This window comes from Macaca nemestrina, chromosome 14 (genome assembly GCF_043159975.1).
Source record: "Macaca nemestrina isolate mMacNem1 chromosome 14, mMacNem.hap1, whole genome shotgun sequence".
NCBI lineage: Eukaryota > Metazoa > Chordata > Mammalia > Primates > Cercopithecidae > Macaca > Macaca nemestrina.
In genome coordinates this window covers 106,412,319-106,433,911 of record NC_092138.1, presented here as the reverse complement: position 1 = coordinate 106,433,911, position 21,593 = coordinate 106,412,319, and the positions used below count along the sequence as shown (strand labels likewise).

The following is a 21,593-nucleotide window of genomic DNA, read 5'->3' as shown; positions in this document are numbered from 1 at the left end:
GAAGAATCACTTGAACCCAGGAGGTGGAGGTTGCAGTGAGCTGAGATCACGCCACTGCACTCCGGTCTGGGTGATAAAGGGAGACTGAGTCTCAAAAATAAATAAATAAATAAAATAAATAAAATAGAATTCACCTAACATAGAAATCACCATTTTAATCATTTTAAAGTGTGCAACTCAGTGGTTTTTAGTGTATTCGTAATACATATATATATATATTTTTGAGACGGAGTCTCCCTCTGTCACCCAGGCTGGAGTGCAGTGGCCGGATCTCAGCTCACTGCAAGCTCCGCCTCCCGAGTTTATGCCTTTCTCCTGCCTCAGCCTCCAGAGTAGCTGGGGCTACAGGCGCCCGCCACCTCGCCCGGCTAGTTTTTTGTATTTTTTAGTAGAGACGGGGTTTCACCGTGTTAGCCAGGATGGTCTCAGTCTCCTGACCTCGTGATCTGCCCACCTCAGCCTCCCAAAGTGCTGGGATTACAGGCGTGAGCCACCGCACCCGGTCAATGAGACCCCCTTTTGAAGCAGGGCAGGTAAGCCCCAAAGTGGAGCTGAGCCCACAAGGGTTCTTGGCTTTGCCCAAGAAAGAATTCAAGGGCAAGTTGGAGGCAGAAGAAAACGGCTTTATTGAAGTGGCGGCTTTACAGCTCCATGACTGCTCCTGCAGAGCAAGGCTACCCTCTTAGGTAGAGTCAGGGCAGTTATGCATTGATATTTAGACGTACTTTTAATTACATGCAGATTAAGGGGTGGTTTATGCAGGCGTTTCTAGGGAAGGAGTAGTAACTTTTGGGTCATGGTGCCATTGCCATGGAAAGGGGCGGTAACGCACGAGTGTTGCCATGGCAACGGTAAACTGACTTGGCGCACTGGTGAGCTAGTTTTAGGGAAGCCAGCTTCTGCCCAGGCCCTGTTTTAGTTAGTTCTCAATTTGGGCAGGTATCTCAGCCCCATCTCTGAACGGAGTCCTGCCTTCTGCCTCACCTTTGTAGAAAGTTTTTGCCAATACATGTCTTCCACCCTCTCAGGTGCGTATCTAAGAGGGTACTACTTTTTGGGGGGACTGCCAAATTGTTTTCCAGAGCAGCCGCACCATTTTGCATTCTCACCAGCCCTGTATGGGGGTTCCAATTTCTCCGAACTCTCGCAACCTTTGCGCTTTTCTGTCTTTTTGTTTATGGCCATCCCAGTGGGTGCGAAGTGGGATCTCGCTGTGGTCATGCTTTGCATTCACCCGATGACTAACCATGTTGAGCCTCTTTTCACAGACTTACGGCCATTCCACAGCAGCCTTTTGAGCTAGGTGTAATCTCCATCTGATAGTGGAGGAAACAGATTCAGAGAGTTAAAGAGACTTGCTTAACGCAAGGGGGTGGTGGGGCTGTGCCTGGGACTTGGGTGTGTCTGTCTCCGAAGCACCGCAGAACCAAATTAAAGGTAGAAGCAGGTCCAGTCTGAAAGGCAGGAGATCTGGTCGCCGGTGCGTTCACTTTGGACAAGTCCTTTCCTCGTTCCGGGTGTCACTTTCTCCTCCGTGCCACTTGGGGCGATATACTTCAAACATCTCTGGCTTCTCTAGGAACCAGAATCTCTAAGATCAATCGTTCTAGTGCGGCGTTTGCCCCGCCCCTTCAGCCCCAGTTGCCAGCGACGCCGGAAGTGCTCGGATCTGTTGGTTTGCGCCCGCCTCCGGCCCGGAAGTGCTCTCTTGGGAAGATGGCGGCTGTGTCGGTGTATGCTCCGCCGGTTGGAGGCTTCTCTTTTGATAACTGTCGCAGGTGCGGCCTTGCCTGGGGCTTGGCTCAGGGAGGGAGTAAGAGTGCCGTGCTCGGGTGGGAGCTGGGCCAAGGCCTGATACAAGAATTCTGAGGGAAGAGTGCATGGCGGGGCCTGTGGCCCGCGGCCCGTGTGACTCAGGGGAATCAGGGCCTGGGCGTGGGTTTCTCCTGAAGCCGGGTCTGCTCTCCCACCTTCACAGCGCACTCGGCCACCGTTTATCTCCGTCTCCTAAGGCACGTCACGGCCCCTCTCTGAGACTGTCTTCGTTGGAAAACGGGAGAACAGTGCTGATGGGAGGATTCATTGAACAGATGGGCGTGAAAACAAATAGCAGCTTTACTGAGTTCTCTGTTAGGCACTCTTCATGCCAGTGCTGCGCGATGTGGTCCTGCCCTTCAACACTTGATTCTCTCATTTGCTCTCAGGAATGCCGTCTTGGAAGCCGATTTTGCCAAGAGGGGGTACAAGCTTCCAAAGGCCCGGAAAACTGGCACGACCATCGCTGGGGTGGTCTATAAGGTAAGCCAGGTTAGGGTAAGAGCAGCAGTGACTGAACCGGTAACAGGAATCAGAACACTTGGCTTCCTCTGTGTCTCCCGGCTCGGTCTGGAAAGGCAAATACTATAAAATACATCAGGAGACCGTCTTTCAGGAGGGACTGCTTTTGTCTGGTTTTGTGTGCTTCTTAACAGTTTATGTTCTTCCCTCACTTTGCTGAGTTTTTTTTTTTCTTTTTTCCTTTTTTTTTTTTTTTTTTTTTAACAGGTCAGTTAGCTTCTTAATTACTAGTTTAGGAAGTCGAAGTATGTGATGGGAGATCACGAGATTTGGGGTCAGACAGGTCTGTCTCACCTTTGACCTCTATAATACTAATTCCAACTTCGGGCAGCTCGCTTTCCTTCTCACAGGTCTCCTTCAGATGCATCAAATGGAGATAACTCCTGCCTTAAATTGTTGTAAACGTCAAAAGAGATAATGATTACCTGCGCAACTTGTTTTAAGGAAGAGCAACATGTTTTAAAAGGAAATTGACTGTGATGGCTACTTTAATGGGAAGATTCCTGAGTCTTAGTCCAGGTTTTTTCCAGATTAGCTCTGATTTGCAAGGAATTCACCCGACACCTGAGCCTCACTTGAAACTGGGAATAATTCTTACCTACTCAGGATTCAATTAATAGCATTTACTAAGAAATTTTATCTTAAATCCTGAAAGTGTAGCACAATATTTTTGGTATGAGTTTTGTTTGGCGTTTTGAGATTAGGGGAGCATGGTATGGGCAACATAGTATTCCCTAAAGTAGAATGGAGAGTTGTGGTTGGTTTATATTTGTAATATTGTTTATTTATTTATTTATTTATTTTTTGAGACGGAGTCTCGCTCTGTCGCCCAGGCTGGAGTATAGTGGCCGGATCTCAGCTCACTGCAAGCTCCGCCTCCCGGGTTTTTACACCATTCTCCTGCCTCAGCCTCCCGAGTAGCTGGGACTACAGGCGCCCACCACCTCGCCCGGCTAGTTTTTTGTATTTTTTTTAGTAGAGACGGAGTTTCACCGTGTTAGCCAGGATGGTCTCGATCTCCTGACCTCATGATCCGCCTGTCTCAGCCTCCCAAAGTGCTGAGATGACAGGTTTGAGCCACCACGCCCGGCCTGTAATATTGTTTAAAAACTTTTTTTTTTCTCTCTCAATAGGATGGCATAGTTCTTGGAGCAGATACAAGAGCAACTGAAGGAATGGTTGTTGCTGACAAGAACTGTTCAAAAATACACTTCATATCTCCTAATATTTAGTAAGTATTGATTCATTTGAATAATTTTTATATTTTCAAACGTGTCAGGGGTAAAAATTGACCTTCCTGTGCTCTTCACTAAAACCTGTTGTTTAACTTGTATTTTCTATCTCCTTTAAATGGCATTTCCGTCCACCCGTTACCCAAGCTAGTCATCTTCAAGTCCTCTCTTTGCTTCAGTCTCCAATTGAATTGGTAGCGAGTTTTGCCCTCCCTGTGCCTCTTCAATCCATTCCCTCCTATCCTTTCCTTTGCTAAGGCTCTAGTTTGGATTCTTTCTTCTTTTTCTTTTTTTCAAACATTAACTTGAACCATAGAGGTTCTTTTTTCTTAGCTGGACTATTGCAGTTACTTAATTTGCTCCTCTTAGGCATCCTATTGTTCACTCCTCTGCCATATTGGATTTTGTAAAACATAGATCTGATGACGTCCCTTTGTTAAAAAGCTTTTCATGAGACTTGTCACATTTCCACACGACTTTTAGGATAAAAATCAAAATTCTGTGGCCTTGCACAGTCCATAGAAAGCCTACCCTTCAAGCCTCTCTTTCAGTTGCCATCACCCTGTGCTCCAGTTACATCTGAACTGTCATCTGAACTGTCCCTGTTTCCCTCATCTCCAAGCTATTCCACTGTTGCTTATGTGAGATTCTATTTAGAAACTCTTCCTTCTCTGCTTGTAGAGTGTTTTTATTCCATTTTATTCCAGCTCATATATAACCTTTTCTTTTCTTTTTTAAATATTTCTTGTTAGTTTTTTTTTTTTTTCTGGGAGAGATGTGGTCTCACTGTGTTGCCTAGGCTGATCTTGATCTTCTGGCCTCAAGTGATCATCCCGCCTGGGTCTCACAAAAAGTGCTGGGATTACAGGCATGAGCCATCATGCCCAGCCTGAAACCTTTTCTTAATGAGCAGAATCAATTGCTTTCTCCTCTGGTTTCCCGTAGCATTTTGTACCTATGTTACTACAGTGTATTAAATTACGTATTATAATTTTTGTCGTCTCGTGTGTCTTCCACTCAGCTTTGAAATCCAGTACAAGTCCTGTCATATTTTCTTTATTCCCAGTGCTTAGTGTAATAACTGGTATCTGATAGTAAGTACTTGGTAGATGTTGAATTGCAAGACTTTTAACACACCTTGCACTTCTGTACAACTTGGATATATTTGTAGCATTAATGAAATGCATAGTCTTATCACAGAAACCAATAATTTCGTACGTTCCATTGGGCCATAGATAATATATTTGCGTATAACTAGATGCATTTTCTTAATTTTCTGTTCATTTAAGATTGATTAAGCAGAAAAGTTACAGCATAGATATACTCAAAAACATCTCTCTGGGGCCGGGCGCGGTGGCTCAAGCCTGTAATCCCAGCACTTTGGGAGGCCGAGGCGGGCGGATCACGAGGTCAGGAGATCGAGACCATCCTGGCTGACATGGTGAAACCCCGTCTCTACTAAAAAATACAAAAAAAAAAAAAACTAGCCGGGCGAGGTGGCGGGCGCCTGTAGTCCCAGCTACTGGGGAGGCTGAGGCAGGAGAATTGCGTGAACCCGGGAGGCGGAGCCTGCAGTGAGCTGAGATCCGGCCACTGCACTCCAGCCTGGGCGGCAGAGCGAGACTCCGTCTCAAAAAACAAACAAACAAACAAACAAACAAACAAAAAAAAACATCTCTCTGGGTACCTGGACTTTTTGGAAGTTATCCAAGAACCCCCTACTTCTAATTGAGCCCTCTGATAATTGGATTTCAACTGAGTTTCTAATTGGATTTTTCAGTTGTTGTGGTGCTGGGACAGCTGCAGACACAGACATGACAACCCAGCTCATTTCTTCCAACTTGGAGCTCCACTCCCTCTCCACTGGCCGTCTTCCCAGAGTTGTGACAGCCAATCGGATGCTGAAGCAGATGCTTTTCAGGTAAGTTTCCAGAATGGGGATTCCTGGTGGTGTCTTTTGCTCATATCTTAGATTTTTTTCAGCCAGGAGAAGCCTAGAAAGTAGCAAAAAAGCCTTCAGAAATACACATTTTGTTCCATGAATCAGTTGTTATGTTAAAGAGCCACTTTACATGGTTTTTGATAGTGCATTTGAATTTCTGGGGCCTGATTCTTTTCATGAGTAAATCACATGTCACCGGTTGAGTCATTTCCTGAAGCATAGGGATATTACTGGGTAAGAGAAACTTTTTTGCTCATAGTAAGAGAGTTATAGCTGGAGGAACTATGAATTTGTATTGTGAAACTACTCTCTCCTCCCCATAAACACAAAGCCAAATGAGTGTCTCCTCTTCCCCCCTGCCCCCTTTAGGGGCAAAATAACAATGAATGAAAAGTGGTATTTATAATTGGCTGTCAGTGGGTATGATAATATTAATATTAACCAACCTTTATCTATCTCTTACTCTGTTTCAGGACCTATGTTAAAGTGCTTTACGCACGATCTCATCCTTTTAACTCTGAGATAGGAGCTATGACCTGACCTTCATTCTCTGCTGACTCACAGCTCATATTAGTAGTTTTGTTTCTCTTTTTCCTTTAATAATTGCGTCATTACCTTATGTTTGTATGGGTCTTGGGAGTTTTCAAAGTGCATTTTCTTATTTGCTTCTCATAAGAGAAGCAGTGATTATAGGAGAAGTACCCTGGGCATTTAGTCTTGGGTGGAATACTGGCTTCTCCTTTAGGGACCTGCCTTACCTTTAACATTCTTTGCCTTTTTCCTTCTATGTGAAATGGATATCATAATACCTGCCCCTAGCAGGGTTGTTGTGAGAATTAAAGGGGAGCATGGATAGACAGTAAAGATTTTGAACTGGTGGCTTATAGGCCATCAGCTTGTAGAGAAATTTATTTGGATCATACGACTGTTTTTTTTTTTTTTTTTTTTAAATAGTGGCCAATAATTATAAATGGGTAGATTTGAATTAAAAGTCTAGATTTTGGCTTGGCATAGTGGCACATGCCTATAATCCCAGCACTTTGGGATGCCAGGGTTCGCGAATCACCTGAGGTAAGGAGTTCGAGACCAGCCTGGCCAACATGGTAAAACGTCTCTACTAAAAGTACAAAAATTAGCCAGGCGTGGTGGCATTCGCCTGTAATCCCAGCTACTCGGGAGGCTGAGACGGGAGAATCGCTTGAACCTGGGAGGTGGAGGTTGCAGTGAGCCAAGGTCATGCCACTGCACTCTAGCTTGGGTGACAGAACAAGACTGTGTCTCAAAAAAAAAAAGTCTAGATTTCTGTCTTTTGAAAACATTCAGAAACACGTGGTCATAATCTTCGGGAACTCATTGGTGGATGTTGCCTTAGAAGTGGGAGTGGGTGCTCTGTCACATTCTCTGCCTGGCTCACTTCACTGTTCCCTTCAGGGCCCTGGCCTTCCTGAGAATTTGCGGGTCCTCCTCTGTGTGTCTAGCATGGCCTGTGGGTTTTCAGTAGTGTATATGAGGTTGAGGGTAGCCTTGTAGCAAGGCCAGTAGTATAGTTCCCATTTTACAAATGAGACCAAAGCGTAGAGTCATATGTATAGGAAGCCTAGTCTACCCAATTGCTGCTTTGTGTTTGTGTACATATTGTTCTAATCCAGGAGAATTATTGCCAACCAAATTCTTCCAGTACAGTGAGTAGAACTTGTTAAAGCACACCTATTGATTAGATTTCTGAAGAGATTTGTGGATTTTAATTTTAAATATAAAGCTCCCTCTGGTGGCTTGCTTGGCACATTATATGTAAGGCTTTTTTGAAAACTTTTTCTACACAATGTGTCTATGTAATAAAGGCAATTTTCAAGCTTCTAAAATTGCCGCAAATAGAATGTTTCAAGATTCCTTGTAATGTCATTTAAAACAATTAGCAAAATAATCTAGCACATGTTTCTGTTAATCACTTTAGAATGTTTTAAGAATTCTAAAGTCTCGGCCGGGCATGGTGGCTCATGCCTGTAATCTCAGCACTTTGGGAGGTCGAGGCGGGTGGATCACGAGGTCAGGAGATTGAGACCATCCTGGCTAACATGGTGAAACCCCGTCTCTACTAAAAATACAAAAAATTAGCCGGGCGTAGTGGCAGGCGCCTGTAGTCCTTGGGCTGCTTGGGAGGCTGAGGCAGGAGAATGGCGTGAACCCGGGAGGTGGAGCTTGGCAGTGAGTCAAGATAGTACCACTGTACTCCCGCCTGGGTGAAAGTGTGAGACTCCGTCTCAAAAAAAAAAAAATCCTAGTCTCTTTTTTCAGTGTTTTGTCATTTTTTAGTTTAAGATACTTTGTAAAAGTTAAATTTTATCAAATTTTGAGAGGAACATTTAAAAATATAAACCAGCATAATAGTTAGAGTCTTTTATGTCCTCTTACATTTTTGGTGAGTTACATAAAATGAGAGTGGTTTAAGGAAAGAGTTTAGGATTTGACTTTAGAACTTTGGTTCACCTCCCACCTACAGCACTGACTGTTGTGTAAATTTGGGTGATTCTTTCTCAATAAAATGAGGATTATAGTTTCTGTCTGTCTGACTTTTGAGGAGGACAGGAATAAAGAAGCTAGGCTCTGACCTTGCATACTACAGAGCCTACTGCATAGTTAGAGCCCCATAAAATTCAGTCTGGAAAGGAATACAAGGTGTTCTTGGTACTGCTGTACTTTTTTTTTTTTTTTTCTGAACTGCCCATTTCCATGTATGTGAGTCAGCGAGAAAATAAGGTTTGATAAACGGAAGTGACCTCTTTTCCCTTACTTAAGCACTGCCTTTATCTTACACCTATGCTGGCTCGATGTAGGCGATGTAAGTAATGCTTGTTCTGTGGGCATGGAGCCTGCCTCCTTGTTGAGTTTCATAGAAATATTAGTGAAATGCTGTTCTGTGTTCTGGAAACTATTACTTGAATATGTAGAGGCTCTTACATTGTAACCTTTTTTCTAATAAACATGTACATTTGTTGTAGGAAATTTAGAAAATACGGAAAAGCCCAAAGAACAAAATGAAAATTTTGCCATTCAGGGAGCATCACTCTTGGTTTACTGTATATTATTCCAGTCTTGTGTCTTCTAAGTTCTTCCCTTCCTCTCTTCCTTTTATATTACTATTACATGTTCATGGTAAAAACAAAACAAAGCTGGAAGATACAAACAAAAAGAATATAAAAAACTATCTGAATTCCTGCCACCCACAAGCAATTAGTGCTAAGAGATTATTACACACCCTTCAAGGTTTTAAAAATATGTTCAGTAATATTTTATTAAAAAATGGGATTATAGTTGTACTGACTCTTTATAGTATAGCCTGATCTTTTCACCTAACAGTGTGTCTTGAATGGGTTCTATACTAGGGCATTTCAAAATGAAAATAACTGTTGTTAAAAGTATAAAAATAATGTAATTGTAAAAAATGTAGACGCTAGAAACCTGGATAGAAGGAAGTAAATGCCACCTGATGTTCTGCCACTCAGACACATACACTGTAAATTTTTGAAGATCTGTTTTTTCATACCTTTTGTTATAGACGTGTATCCTTGTATGTATGCATTTAAAAGAATGAACTGTTTGTGTGTTGGTTTGTAATTTCCCATATGTACATAATAGTATGTTACAAATATTGTTCCAGTCAGTAGATGAGTTTTTCTCTTAGAGAAAATAGAGAAGTTCTGAATACTTGTAACTCTCCTGAAATCAGAAAAAAATGTTTGTGTGTACTCTTATGGGGGAAAGTTTCCACAATTGTAATCAGTTTTTAAGAGGGCTCTGTGACCCATAAAAGCCTAAGAACTATTAATCAGTATCATAATTTTTGGTGGTGTCATAGTATCCGTTTTGTGGCTGTGTTACAACTTAACCAATTTTTGAACATTAATGAAATTGCCCATTTTAAGGTATTTAAGCTATTGTTAGGTATTCTGTGAACGCTTTGGAACATAGAACCTTTGGGTTCTGGTGTGATTAATTCCTTAGACTGTATTCTAGAATAAATGCACATTTATTTAGTTTTGCACATTTAACATTTTGAGAGATGTTGTCAGAGCTCTCCCTTGACAAACGTTGTGCTACCATCAGTAGCAAAGGAGAAAATGCAGCATGATTGTTAAATTTTATTTTATTTTAGATAGGGTCTCTTTCTGTTGCCCAGGCTGGAGTGCAGTGGTGTGATCATGGCTCACTTAAAAGCAGTGCATGGGCCGGGCGCGGTGGCTCACGCCTGTAATCCCAGCACTTTGGAAGGCCGAGGCGGGCGGATCACAAGGTCAGGAGATCGAGACCACAGTGAAACCCCGTCTCTACTAAAAATACAAAAATTAGCCGGGTGTGGTGGCGGGCGCCTGTAGTCCCAGCTACTGAGGAGGCTGAGGCAGGAGAATGGCATGAACCCGGGAGGCGGAGCTTGCAGTGAGCCGAGATCGCGCCACTGCACTCCAGCCTGGGCGACAGAGCAAGATTCCGTCTCAATTTAAAAAAAAAAAAAAAAAAAAAGCAGTGCATGGCAGATGACTTGAGCCTTAAAATTCTAGGCTCAAGTCATCTGCTCGCCTCAGCCTCCTGAGTAGCTGGGACTAAAGGCCCATGTCACCATGCTTGGCTGATTTTTTTGTTGTGTTTGTTTTTTTAAACTTTTTGTAGACGATGTCTCACTATGTTACCTAGGCTAGTCTCAAACTCCTGGCCTCAAGTAATCCTCCTGCCATGACCTCCCTAGGTTTTGGGATTACAGGCGTGAGCCACCGCACTGAGCTTAGCATGATTTTTAATGATTGTGTGATGTTCTGTTGTACAGCCGGATCAGTTTAGCCGTTTCTCCCTCTGCCTGTTTCCACTTTTTTAATCATCATAAACAATGCTGTTTGTAAGCATCCTTGTGCATTTATTTCTGTATATTTGTCTGTTTATATCCTTAGAATAGAGTCCTGCTAGAATCTCTGGATCAGTAAATTACTGAAATTTTAACGATTTCAATAATTTGCCAAAACATCTTGATTCTTTTAAAGGCATCTAACAGTTTATATTTTAGCTTAGAAGGCAACTAGCTGATTATTATTGACTTTATTTAAATACCCTGTTCAGTAGACAGTTGGCATAGTAGAATAGGCACTGAACTAGTTGAGGGTGGTGGGACTGGGCGATTGTGGCTTCTCTTCCTGGAGCCCTTGGCCCTAGTCTCACCCTGCTGCTAGCTCGTGTGGCCTTGAACCAGTTTCTTCCCTTGTCTGGGGCTCTGTTCTCTTTTTAGACTACTTCTAAAATCTTTTCCTAGGAAGTTCTTGAAGTTTTTACTTATAAATGGAAGGTTCTTTTTGAAATAACAATTTGGTAATCGAGGAACAGGGCAAGTATTGGACCACTGTTCTGTTTACTTAGTGCACTTCTGGATGGGCGGCTATGTCTCAGACAAAGTTATGACTTTGGTTCTTGTGTTAATTTATTTGTAACAGTTTTAATGATTACATTGTTTGGCAAATTCAGTATGTGTTGGTTTTGTTTTTCTTCCCAAAGAGCTGAGGGCTCACAGTGGAGAACTTTAAATCCAGCATGTTTATCTAGCACAGCAATTCTAATGTTAAAAAACTGTACCAAATACAGGGAGAGGAATCTATAGAAATGGAAAAAAGGGTCCAAAGGAACAAATATGTGCACAATTAAATGGAGATGGGGTGGGTGGAAAATGTATTCCTGTGATGTTCCTGAAGAAGTGTAAGTTTATCCTGTGTGTAATAGCAGTGGTTTCTTAGGCTATCATGGAGTTATTTTAATATTCACTTTCCTGAATGATGAAATATTTTCTTTGGATATGCGTTCATATATATGATTATAATGTGGGTTAATTCAAAGGCAAAGGTGTTTCAACATGAGCTGTTTTTCTGTTTGGGCTGTGGTGAGGTTGATTTTTTTTTTTTTTTTTTTCTGAGACAACTCTTGTTCTGTCCCCCAGGCTGGAGTGCAGTGGCATGAACATGGCTCACTGCAACCTCTGCCTCTTGGGCTCAAGGGATCCTCTCACTTCAGCCTCCCGAGTATCTGGGACTACAGGTGCATGCCACCACGCCTTGCTAATTTTTTGTAGTTTTTGTAGAGACGGGGTCTCGCCATATTGCACAGGCTGGTCTTGAACTCCTGGACTCGAGTGATCTGCCCACCTTGGCCTCCTAAAATGCTGGGGTTATAGGTGTGAGCCACCATGCCTCACCTTTGTGGCTAGGTTGATAATTTGAATAGTGGAACAGCTGAGCTTAGCACCTCATTGTTAACTTTGGAGGTGGAGTATGTGCTGATCCCAGAGAGGTGTGATGGGAAAAGTGCTGATAATCTTTGGAGTCAACCCAATTTGATTTTGAGACCGGGCAAGTTCTTAATGTCTCTGGGTTGGTTTTCTTTTCTCTAAAATGGGAATGATAATGCTGTCTTTTAAAGGGTACTGTGGGCTGGGTGTGGTGGCTCACACCTGTAATCCCAGCATTTTGGGAGGCCGAGGTGGGAGGACTGCTTGAGTCTAGGAGTTTGAGACCAGCCTGGGCAATATGGCAAGGCCCCATCTCTACAAAAAAATACAAAAATTAGCCAGGTGTAGTCCCAGCTACTCAGGAGGCTGAGGTGGGAGGATTGCTTGAGCTGGGGAGGTTGAGGCTACAGTGAGCCGTGATAATAACCACTGTACTCCAGCCTGGGTGACAGAGTGAGACCCTGTCTCAAAAATGATAATAGTAATGGGGGCTGTGAGGCTGAGCTGAAATGAGGTGTTTGGAGTGCCTCACATAATTTATACTGGCTGATAGTAGATGGTTCATCTAATGTTCCCTTCCCTTTTTTGTTACCATCCAAACAATAACCCCTTAATGAAACAGTCTTAAAGAAAGCTTTTTGTTTTTGTTGTCTGACTTCTCATGCAACTTTTGGCTAAGTTACAGTGATGCTCTGTGGACTCATGTTTTTTTTCTTATGCATACTCTCATCACCAGGTATCAAGGTTACATTGGTGCAGCCCTAGTTTTAGGAGGAGTAGATGTTACTGGACCTCACCTGTACAGCATCTATCCTCACGGATCAACTGATAAGTTGCCTTATGTCACCATGGGTGAGTGTAACGTTTCCCTGATGTTTCAGAGTACTCTTACTTACTAAGATGGTCTCTTGAAGAGCTGGTCTGTTTTCTCTTAGAAGAGGAGGTGCAGTACAGTGCTTTGATTCATTCAGCAAATATTTACTGAGTTCCTACTACAGATTAGGCCCTGTTCTAGGTGCTTGGTATATAGCAGTGAACACAATTGTAATAGTGATTCCTGCCCTCGAGGAGTTTATATTTTAGTGAGGGTAAATAGATAATAAACAACTGTGAGAAGTATAATACACAGGTATTATAAATATATTTATGTATAAATATACACAGGTTATGCAACCTGTGTATTATGAATATATTTTTTATAGTCTGAAATCTGAAATGCTCCAAAATCCTAAAGTTTTTGAGTGCCAACATGATACTCATTGGAACATTTTAATTTTTATTATTTTTTCTTTTTCGAGATGGATTTTTGCTCTGTTGCCCAGGCTGGAGTGCAGTGGCGTGATCTCGGCTCACTGCAACCTCTGCTTCCCAGGTTCAAGTGATTGTTCTGCCTCAGCGTCCCAAGTAGCTGGGATGATAGGCGTGTGCCACCATGCCCGGCTAATTTTTTGTAGTTTTAGTAGAGATGGGGTTTCATCATGTTGGACAGGCTGGTCTCAAACTCCTGACCTCAAGTAATCTGCCTGCCTCGGTCTTCCAAAATGCTTGAATGGATTATAGGCATGAGCCACTCTGCCCAGCCTCGTTGGAGCATTTTTGATTCTGGATTTTTGGATTAGGGATGCTGAATTGGGTGAGTATAATGTAGATATTCTAAAACCTGAAATCTGAAACACTTCTGGTCCCTAGCATTTTGGATAAGGGCTACTCAGCCTGTATTAGAAAGTGATATTAAGAAAAAAGGTAATACGGATGGTATTGTACTATAGTTAAGATACTATCTTTGAGAGAAACTGAGTCAAGTTCATATGGAAATGCTGCATATGAATTTGCAATGATCTTAAAAAATTAAATTCACACATGATAAGGGGACTTGGGAGTTGTGGGCAGGGGCTGGGGTGGAGGCAGATGGCAGTGTTAAATAGAAAGAGCAGTGCCACGCATTGTGGCTCATACCTGTAATCCAGTGCTTTAGGAGCCTGCGGTGGGAGGATTGCTTGAGGCCAGGAGTTTAAGACCAGCCTAGGCAAACATTGCAAGATCCAGTCTGTACCAAAAAAATATATGTATATATATATATAAAAGCTGGGTGTGGTGGTGTGTGCCTATAGTCCCAGTTGCTCGGGAGGCTGAGGCAGAAGGATTGCGTGAGCCCGGGAGTTTGAGGTTGCAGTGAGCTGTGATCAAGTCATTGTACTGCATCCTGGGCAACAGAGTGAGACCTTGTCTGTTTTTTTTTTTTTTTAAAAAAAAAAAAAAAAAAAAGGACAGGTCTTACGAAGAAGATGAGATTTGAGTAGAATTCTAGAGTAGAAGCCTCACATTGAAACTTGTCGGGTACATTTTGACCTACAGGATTGATCACGGTCCTTCTTTACTACTTAATCTCTGAGGGATTAGGGTATTTGATTTCTGTCTGAACCTCGATTTCCTCACCTGTGAAGTGGTATCAGCAATACCTACCACACCAAGTTGTGATGGTTGGAAATAATATACATAAAGCATGTGCTCCAATGCCTGGTCTGTAAATAGTAGTTATTTTTTTTTCCCCCCTCTCTTCCTCATTTGCTAACCAGCGTTTTGCATTTATGCTTTAGGTCTAGCTGCTAGATTAGGAGATTTTATTCTTTTGACAGTTTCTCACTCTGCTGCACAGGCTGGAGTACAGTGGTGCAATCACAGCTCACTGCCACCTCAACTTCCCCGGGCTCAGGTGATCCACCCATCGCAGCCTCCTGAGTAGCTGTGACTATAGCCACGTTCCGCCACACCCGTCTAATTTTTGTGTTTTTTGTAGAGATGGGATTTCGCCATGTTCCCCAGGTTGGTCTCGAACTCCTGGGCTCAGGTGATCTGCCTGCTCCGGCCTCCCAAAGTGCTGAGATTATAGGCGGCTGATAATTTTTTTTTAATGACTGCAAAAAATAGTGATAAAATTATATTTGGAAGAATTGGGATTTTCAAGTTCTAGCATTTATGTTATTGCTTCTGGGTCAAATTGCACAGGTCCAGAGCTTCGAACAGGTTGTGTGTATGGTGTAGCTGGTGTTTTTCCAGCTGTCGTTTACCTCTTATATTTTCCGTCTTGGTGTCTTGGCTCCACATCTAGGAAAACTGCTGCCTTGAGTAGTTTGGAAATTGCCAGTTTGAGACTTTGCTATGCCATTGTGTTATTATCTAGCCTCTTACTAGGTTTTTATATAACAGATGTTCACTGTTTGTTGGGGAGAATGATTTACCCCCAGATACCATATGGATGAATCTTTGCAATTATTCTAAAATGACGATACTTATGGTAATTTTAGAATTTTTCTGAATTGCTTTATTCAAATGTATTTGGTATCTCCATCAAAGTATTGCTTTTATTTCTCCCCATCTGATACCTTTAAATGGTGGTAAAGGTGGAATAACCTTTTCTATTAAGTAGTTTTATTTCTTCTCTTTTTTACTTAAATTTCAGACTGCAGAAAAGTAACAGTAATGTTCAACAAACACTGATCTGTCCTTTGCTCAGATGTGTCAGTTGTTAGCATTTTGCCACATTAGTTCTGCCTCTCACACACATTGTTACTACTATCATTGTTTCGAGTGCGTGGGGAACCATTTGAGGGTAAATAGCAGGCACCACAACCCTTCACCTCTGAATCCTTCAAGATGTTCTCTTCTAGCACCTTGATAAAGTCATCAAATTTAAGAAGTTTGACATTGATACAAAGCAGCTTCATTTGTAAAATGGGAAAATTGGTTTCTCTTGCCTGTGAACTGTGGTAATTTGTGTCATGAGCATAAAGCTGAATTAGGAAAAGTTGTTGAAAGTGAGTAGGTAAACAGCTTTGTGTCTGCCCATTTCACTTCTGCCACCCCACTTTGTGCTTTTTCCTGGCCAACAGTGACCTCCTGTCTGTCCAAGTCTCGTTTGAGTTCCCGGTGGTGGATCCACAGCTCTGAGTTTATAGGAGAATTCTATTTAGAAACCACTGACTCCACACAGACTGGTTTTGCTGCCCTAAAATACCAGACTAAGGAGAATGAGACATCAGTAACATGTGATTTTAATACCCAAGTAAATTGTTACTTTGAGGTCTTGTTTGTTCCTCCACTCATTTATCAGCTTTTTTTTTTTTTTTGAGGCTGAGTCTCGCACTGTCACCCGGTCTGGTGTGCAGTGGTGCAATCTCTGCTTGCTTCAACCTCCACCTCCCGGATTCAGGTGATTCTCCTGCCTCAGCCTCCCCAGTAGCTGGGACTGTAGGCTTGCTGCAACCTCCACCTCCCAGGTTCAAGCGATTTTCCTGCCTCAGCCTCCCGAGTAGCTGGGACTGCAGGCACATGCTACCATGCCCAGCTAATTTTTGTATTTTTAGTACAGGGGGGTTTCACTGTGTTGGCCAGGCTGATCTCAAACTCTTCACCTCATGATCTGCCCGCGTCTGTCTCCCAAAGTGCTGGAATTACAGGTGTGAGCCACCACGCCCGGCCTTATCAGCTCTTTAGTGAGTGCCTTCTGTGTAAAGGAACTGTAGCAGGCAGCACAGATAGAAGGGAATATCAGGGTCTTTGTCCTCAGATACCCAGTCTAATGGGGGAGACAGATGTACACACTGACAAGGGCAGGAGGGGACCCAAGGGAGAAAGGGTCACTTCCAAACTGGGGGAATTCAGGAAGAACTTCACTTGAGCCGAGTCTTAAAAGGAGGATTGGATCTTTTCATTCGTTTGTCAGATGTGTATTTAGCATCGTTAGTGCCAAGCACTTTGCTAGGAGCTGGGAAGATTAGTGGTCAACACATCACCTGCCTCAGAGCCTATAGTCTTGTGCTGGAGACAGGCATTAGACAGGTGAATTCACATGAAGCTAGAAGAATGCATTGTGGTAAGTGCCCCAGAGGAAAAGAACTTTCATTAGTGAGGATACTAGGAAGGAGTGTGTGGCTAGTGGGTGTTTGGGAAGTCCTTTCTGAGCAAGTGACATTCAAGCATTTTCTAATGAACGTGATTTATGAACATGACAGAACATTGAAGTGGGACAAAGAAGTATAAGAAAAGTCTCCTTCACATCCCTCCAGAGTAACCACTCTTAAGAATTGTTTGTATTTTTTCCAGAAAATGTGTTATGATATAGTTTAACATATCTCCTTCTCTGTCAGGTAGTTACCCCTGTAAAAAAAAACACACACAAATGAGCACATGCTACACATAATATTCTTCCCTTACTATTAACTTGTTTTGATGAAGTGTTTGCATCAGCTTATGTGGGCCTATAGAATTTCTGTAATAGCAAGCTGTACAGAATCGCATTATGTGGCTATACCATGCTTGCTGACCCATTCTTCTAATTAATATCTTGTTTTTCATATTTTGGTAACAAATGTGTCTTGTTCTACTTATATAAATACATACTTCATTTAGATACATTCTTAGCAGTGGAATTTCTGAATTAAGGTGTACACATGTTTTGACCAGAATTCTCTGTTGTAAGCAGTTGAGTCACTGGATGATTTAAGGAAGAGAGGGATTTTTGAGAAAAGTATAGCAGGTGACTCACAACGTAGTTGGAAGGGCAAGAACTGGGTTTGGGGCCAAGAACAGTGTCTCAGTCTATGCCATGGGCACAGCCGGTGCCGGACCCTGGCTGCTGCAGAACTGAGCCTTCCTCCCATCCCTTCCACCACCAGAGAGTTCCTCACGGGGAAGGTGGGTGCTTGTGATTGGTGAAGCTCAGATGGCAGTGGAATTCTCCGGACAGAGGCAGGAAATACAGCTGCTGGGCAGCCCAGAAAAGGGACGGTGCATTTTACCTTTTGAGAGCTATTGCCAAATTGCTGTCCAAAAAGCTGACACGAGTTTATACTCCCACTAGAGAATACAAGGACGCTTGTCTCCCACCACGTCACGGATGCTGAGTGTTTTTGCCAGTCTGATGGGTGAAAGTGGGAAGAAGGAACACTTAAACGCCTGAGGGATGAGTAGGAATGTGCTATGCACCCCTTACCCCGAGGGATAGACTCAGGCCTGTAGTGCACAAGGGCTCCGTGTGGTTAAGCACTGAAAGGCCAGAGTGTGCTGCATGGGGATGGCAGGAGCAGTGAGTAGGGGCGGGGCAAGGGACCCATGCAGTGGGTGCAGCAGAAACAAAGATGGAGAGGGTGGAAGAGGGATGGATGTTGCCTAGTGTGGAGTGGAGGCAAGGCTGGAAAGCAGGCCCCGGGGGTCCAGATGCTGCAGGCGCAGGTGGAGCTGTTTTGATTTTGTCCTGGACGTTTCCTGCTCGAAAGCCAGGGAATGAGAGGATTAGGTTCGCTTGTTAGAAGGAGCAGCTGACAGCTGTGGGGAGCATTGGCGTGAGAGGCCTGGGGCGGGGAGGGAGCTTGCATCCTGGCCAGAAATGTTGAGGATGAGGACTAATCCAGTGGTGGTGGCAGTAGGGATGGCCACTGTCATTACAGAGATCTCTCAGCAGCTCACCCTGGGCCACATTCTGGGTTTCTGTCATCATTCTCTCCTGGCCTTCCTCAGTGCCAGCTCCTCGCTGGCTCTTGGCTGCAGTCTTGCAGTCACTCCTTCATTTGGGGCCACCTCCCTTTTCAGTTGGGCTCTAGGCCGTTTTTCTCATCTCATTTCCTGTTCTTCCTTCCCTTGTGCCCTGGGCTTCTGTGGCAACAGCCCCCTCGTCCTCCTCTGAACAGAGCCCAACACCCATTGCTGCCTCCTTTCACAAGCGCATTTTCTGCCTGGAGTAGCCCAAAAGCCATTCCCTCCTGGCTGCCCCTGGCAGAGTTAACAAGTCCCTCCCAGGAGTGAAGCAGGATCCCAGGACTCCTGCCTTGGCCCCACTTTGCTTCCCCTAGGCATTGTCTCTCCTGCTCCTGCACAATTCCAGACCTCTGAGAACAGCATCTGTGCCTTACTCTCAGGGTCTCACAGAGCCCTGTGCAACTCAGTGAATATTTGATGGTGAATTAATTTTCTGATTCTCCAGCTTGTTTGTGCTAAAGAATGTCTGAAACTTAGTGTCAGAAACCTTAGCTGCTATTCATTGTTTGTGAACTAGCAGTTTACAGTACCCCTGGAATGCAGTTGGTTTAGATTGTGTTCCATTTGTGTGGTCCCAGTTTAAAGTGTTGTAAATGTGACATGTCCTTTTACTTTTTTTTTTTTTTTTTTTGGTTAAATCTTAGTATTATTTTAAATTTAAAGCATATTTATGGGAATGTCTCAGTGCCAGAGTACTGGGTGCTGGCACATTATTTTCAGTTAAAATTCAGTGTAAGGGATGCTACTATTGCTATTTTACTGACGAGAAACCTGCAACTTAGATTTAGCAACTTACCTAGTGTTACTCAGCCCCATAAGTGACCAAGCTGGGATTTGAACCCTTTTTTTCTATCTCCTGCAAGCCCCAGTACAACACAGCTGCTGTGATTTTATCATCCTACAGATGTGATTTCACTTAGCTATTAAGCCTTGCTTCTGAATACTAAAAATATACAAATTCCTGGTACTTGTTTTTGTATTTTTGACTGTTCTCTGCATGGGTTCTCTGTCCTGCATGTTGAAAACAGTGTTTACTGAAACAGCCTTATTGCAGCAAAGGAAATTAAACTCTCTCTCTATATATATATGTATATATATCACCCCACAATTTTACGACCCAAAGACAACGTGATTTTCACTTTTTGTTTCTTTCCAATCCAAGTCCACTGTGAAGAGGAGCACTTGACAGAGAATGTAAGATCACAGTTTTGTATTGGCCTGGGCTTTGTCTCTGTGGCTGTCTTAGTTTCTTTCAGCCATTGTTCCATGGTTGTAGCTGTGCAGGGCTAGCTTTCTTCCTAATCTAAGTTTGATTTTTGTTGTGGTTTTGTCTCTTCTTTTTTCTTTTGCTTCCCGACCCTTCTTTCACCCCTCCCCTCCCCCACTTCTTTCCCCTTTCCTTTTGAGGGAGTGAGGAGCTGGGTATTGAGAGAACTGAGAATTGCCAAAATTTGGCGGAGTTTTTTTTTTTTTTTTTTTTTTTTGAGATGGAGACTCGCTCTGTTGCCCAGGCTGGGGTTTAATGGCTCGATTTCGGCTCACTGCAACCTCTACCTCCTGAGTTCAAGCAGTCTTGCCTCTGCCTCCCAAGTAGCTGGGATAATGGGCATGTGCCTGTAATTAGCCACACCCTGCTAATTTTTGTATTTTTAGTAGAGACAGGGTTTCACCATGTTGGCCAGGCTGGTCTCGAACTCCTGACCTCAAGTGATCCACCCGCCTCAGCCTCCCAGAGTGCTGGGATTATAGGCGTGAGCCACTGTGCCTGGCTGGATTTTGTTTTAATTCATGCTTATTATTTTGAGTGAGCTACAAACCAAACCTCACACTCCAGATAAAATAGAAGGTCCTCCTAAATGAAGTGCCTCCATGGAACATTAGCATTCACTGTGGAATCAAGGCTTTCTGTAATTGTAGCTTAAGTGAGAAAATGAATATTTCATCTGAATTCTCATGTTTTAGTTAGATTGTGAGTTTTTTTATTATGAAGAATAAAAGCAAAACTTTGTAATTAATCTTTTTTTTTTCTTTTTTTTCTGAGCAATTTGACAGTAAGAGCTGGAAGCTATAAATTAACCGGAAGACAAGGGTGTCTAAATTTTGTCTACCCATGGGCCTGTATTGGCGACTAGCCAGGCGCCTGAAGGCTGCTCTTAATTTACACTGAATAGAAGACACCTGTCTTGTCTTGCTCATCTTTAACTTGCTGCCCAGCTCGATCTGCATTGAACGTAGGGTCCCGGAGCCTCCTGTCTGAGGACTGGCCTTCCTGAGAGTTTACTTGGGAGACTAATATATCAGACTGTTTGTGGTGTGGCCTCTGGACAGCTTCTGTCCTAAAACCTTTGTGAACATCACATTGACCGTAATGAGAGCAGCGTTCATCCAGCTACAGCACCTACACCTGTTGTGGGATGCCTTACTGATATAGTCTTTGCACCATTGTGAGGTGGGTGCCATCATCCCTGTCTTAAAGATGAGGAAACTGAGGCTCAGAGAGGTTACTTGTACCACAAGTAAGGAAGTACGTGAGTGGGAATGGGAACCTCAGTCTCTGACTTTTTCCTGTTGGTACGTGGCATGTGGTTTATTCTCTGAAAAGAGAAAGGATCCCTATTGTTTCATTTACTTCTTTTTTAAGAGAGTAATTTGGAAGAGACTACTGGTGATCGATTCATTTGATTGTTAAAAGCTAGGCAAGATTTTTTGACTTTTATTAAGAAAGGGAAAGCATTTTAGTTATGTTTTTATAGACATAATGTGGGTTCTTTTAATTCTCAGATTAATTAGCTTATTCTTTGAACTTGCCAGCTTTTCTTTATTAGGCAAGCTGAAGTAGTGTCAGAAGAAGCTTGGGGACCATCTTTTGCTATTAGCTTGGCAGTGTTCCTTGTAGCAGCATTGGCAAGGTATATAAAATTTTTGTTTTTGCCTGCTTATCCACATAGAGAATTAACATGAATAAAATTTCAAGCATGACATTCCTGAAAATGAGGTCCTTGGACAATTTAGGAATGCTAACTTAAGGAATAAACATTGGTATGCACCATTAGGGAAGACTTGGGGTCACTGCCAGGGCCATCCAGGTAAAATTCTCCAGATAAACTGGTTATACAGTTTCCTAATTACTGGAATGCACCTACTAAGTCCCAGTTTACAGGGCCCCCAAGCAGTGAGGAAGATGTGGGACAGAGTAGTAAGCATGCTGGATGTCTCACCTTGTGGGCAGAAGAATCTTACAATTAAGTGAGAACTTAGGAACATGGATAGGGAGTTAAGATTTGCCATT

At 43.1% G+C, this 21,593-nt stretch overlaps 1 protein-coding gene across 1 annotated transcript in view; it reads left to right on the top strand.

Annotated features, from left to right (window-relative positions):
- The first annotated feature begins 1,624 nt into the window (after positions 1–1,624).
- LOC105463905 (proteasome 20S subunit beta 7) overlaps positions 1,625–21,593 on the top strand; it is a 63,374-nt gene continuing 43,405 nt past the window's right edge. Inside the window, exons 1-5 of the mRNA XM_011711322.2 lie at positions 1,625–1,778; positions 2,205–2,298; positions 3,471–3,568; positions 5,350–5,490; positions 12,507–12,622. Of these exons, the coding sequence (XP_011709624.1) occupies positions 1,717–1,778; positions 2,205–2,298; positions 3,471–3,568; positions 5,350–5,490; positions 12,507–12,622 (511 nt within the window). The 5' untranslated portion in view covers positions 1,625–1,716. The remainder of the gene's footprint in view (positions 1,779–2,204; positions 2,299–3,470; positions 3,569–5,349; positions 5,491–12,506; positions 12,623–21,593) is intronic.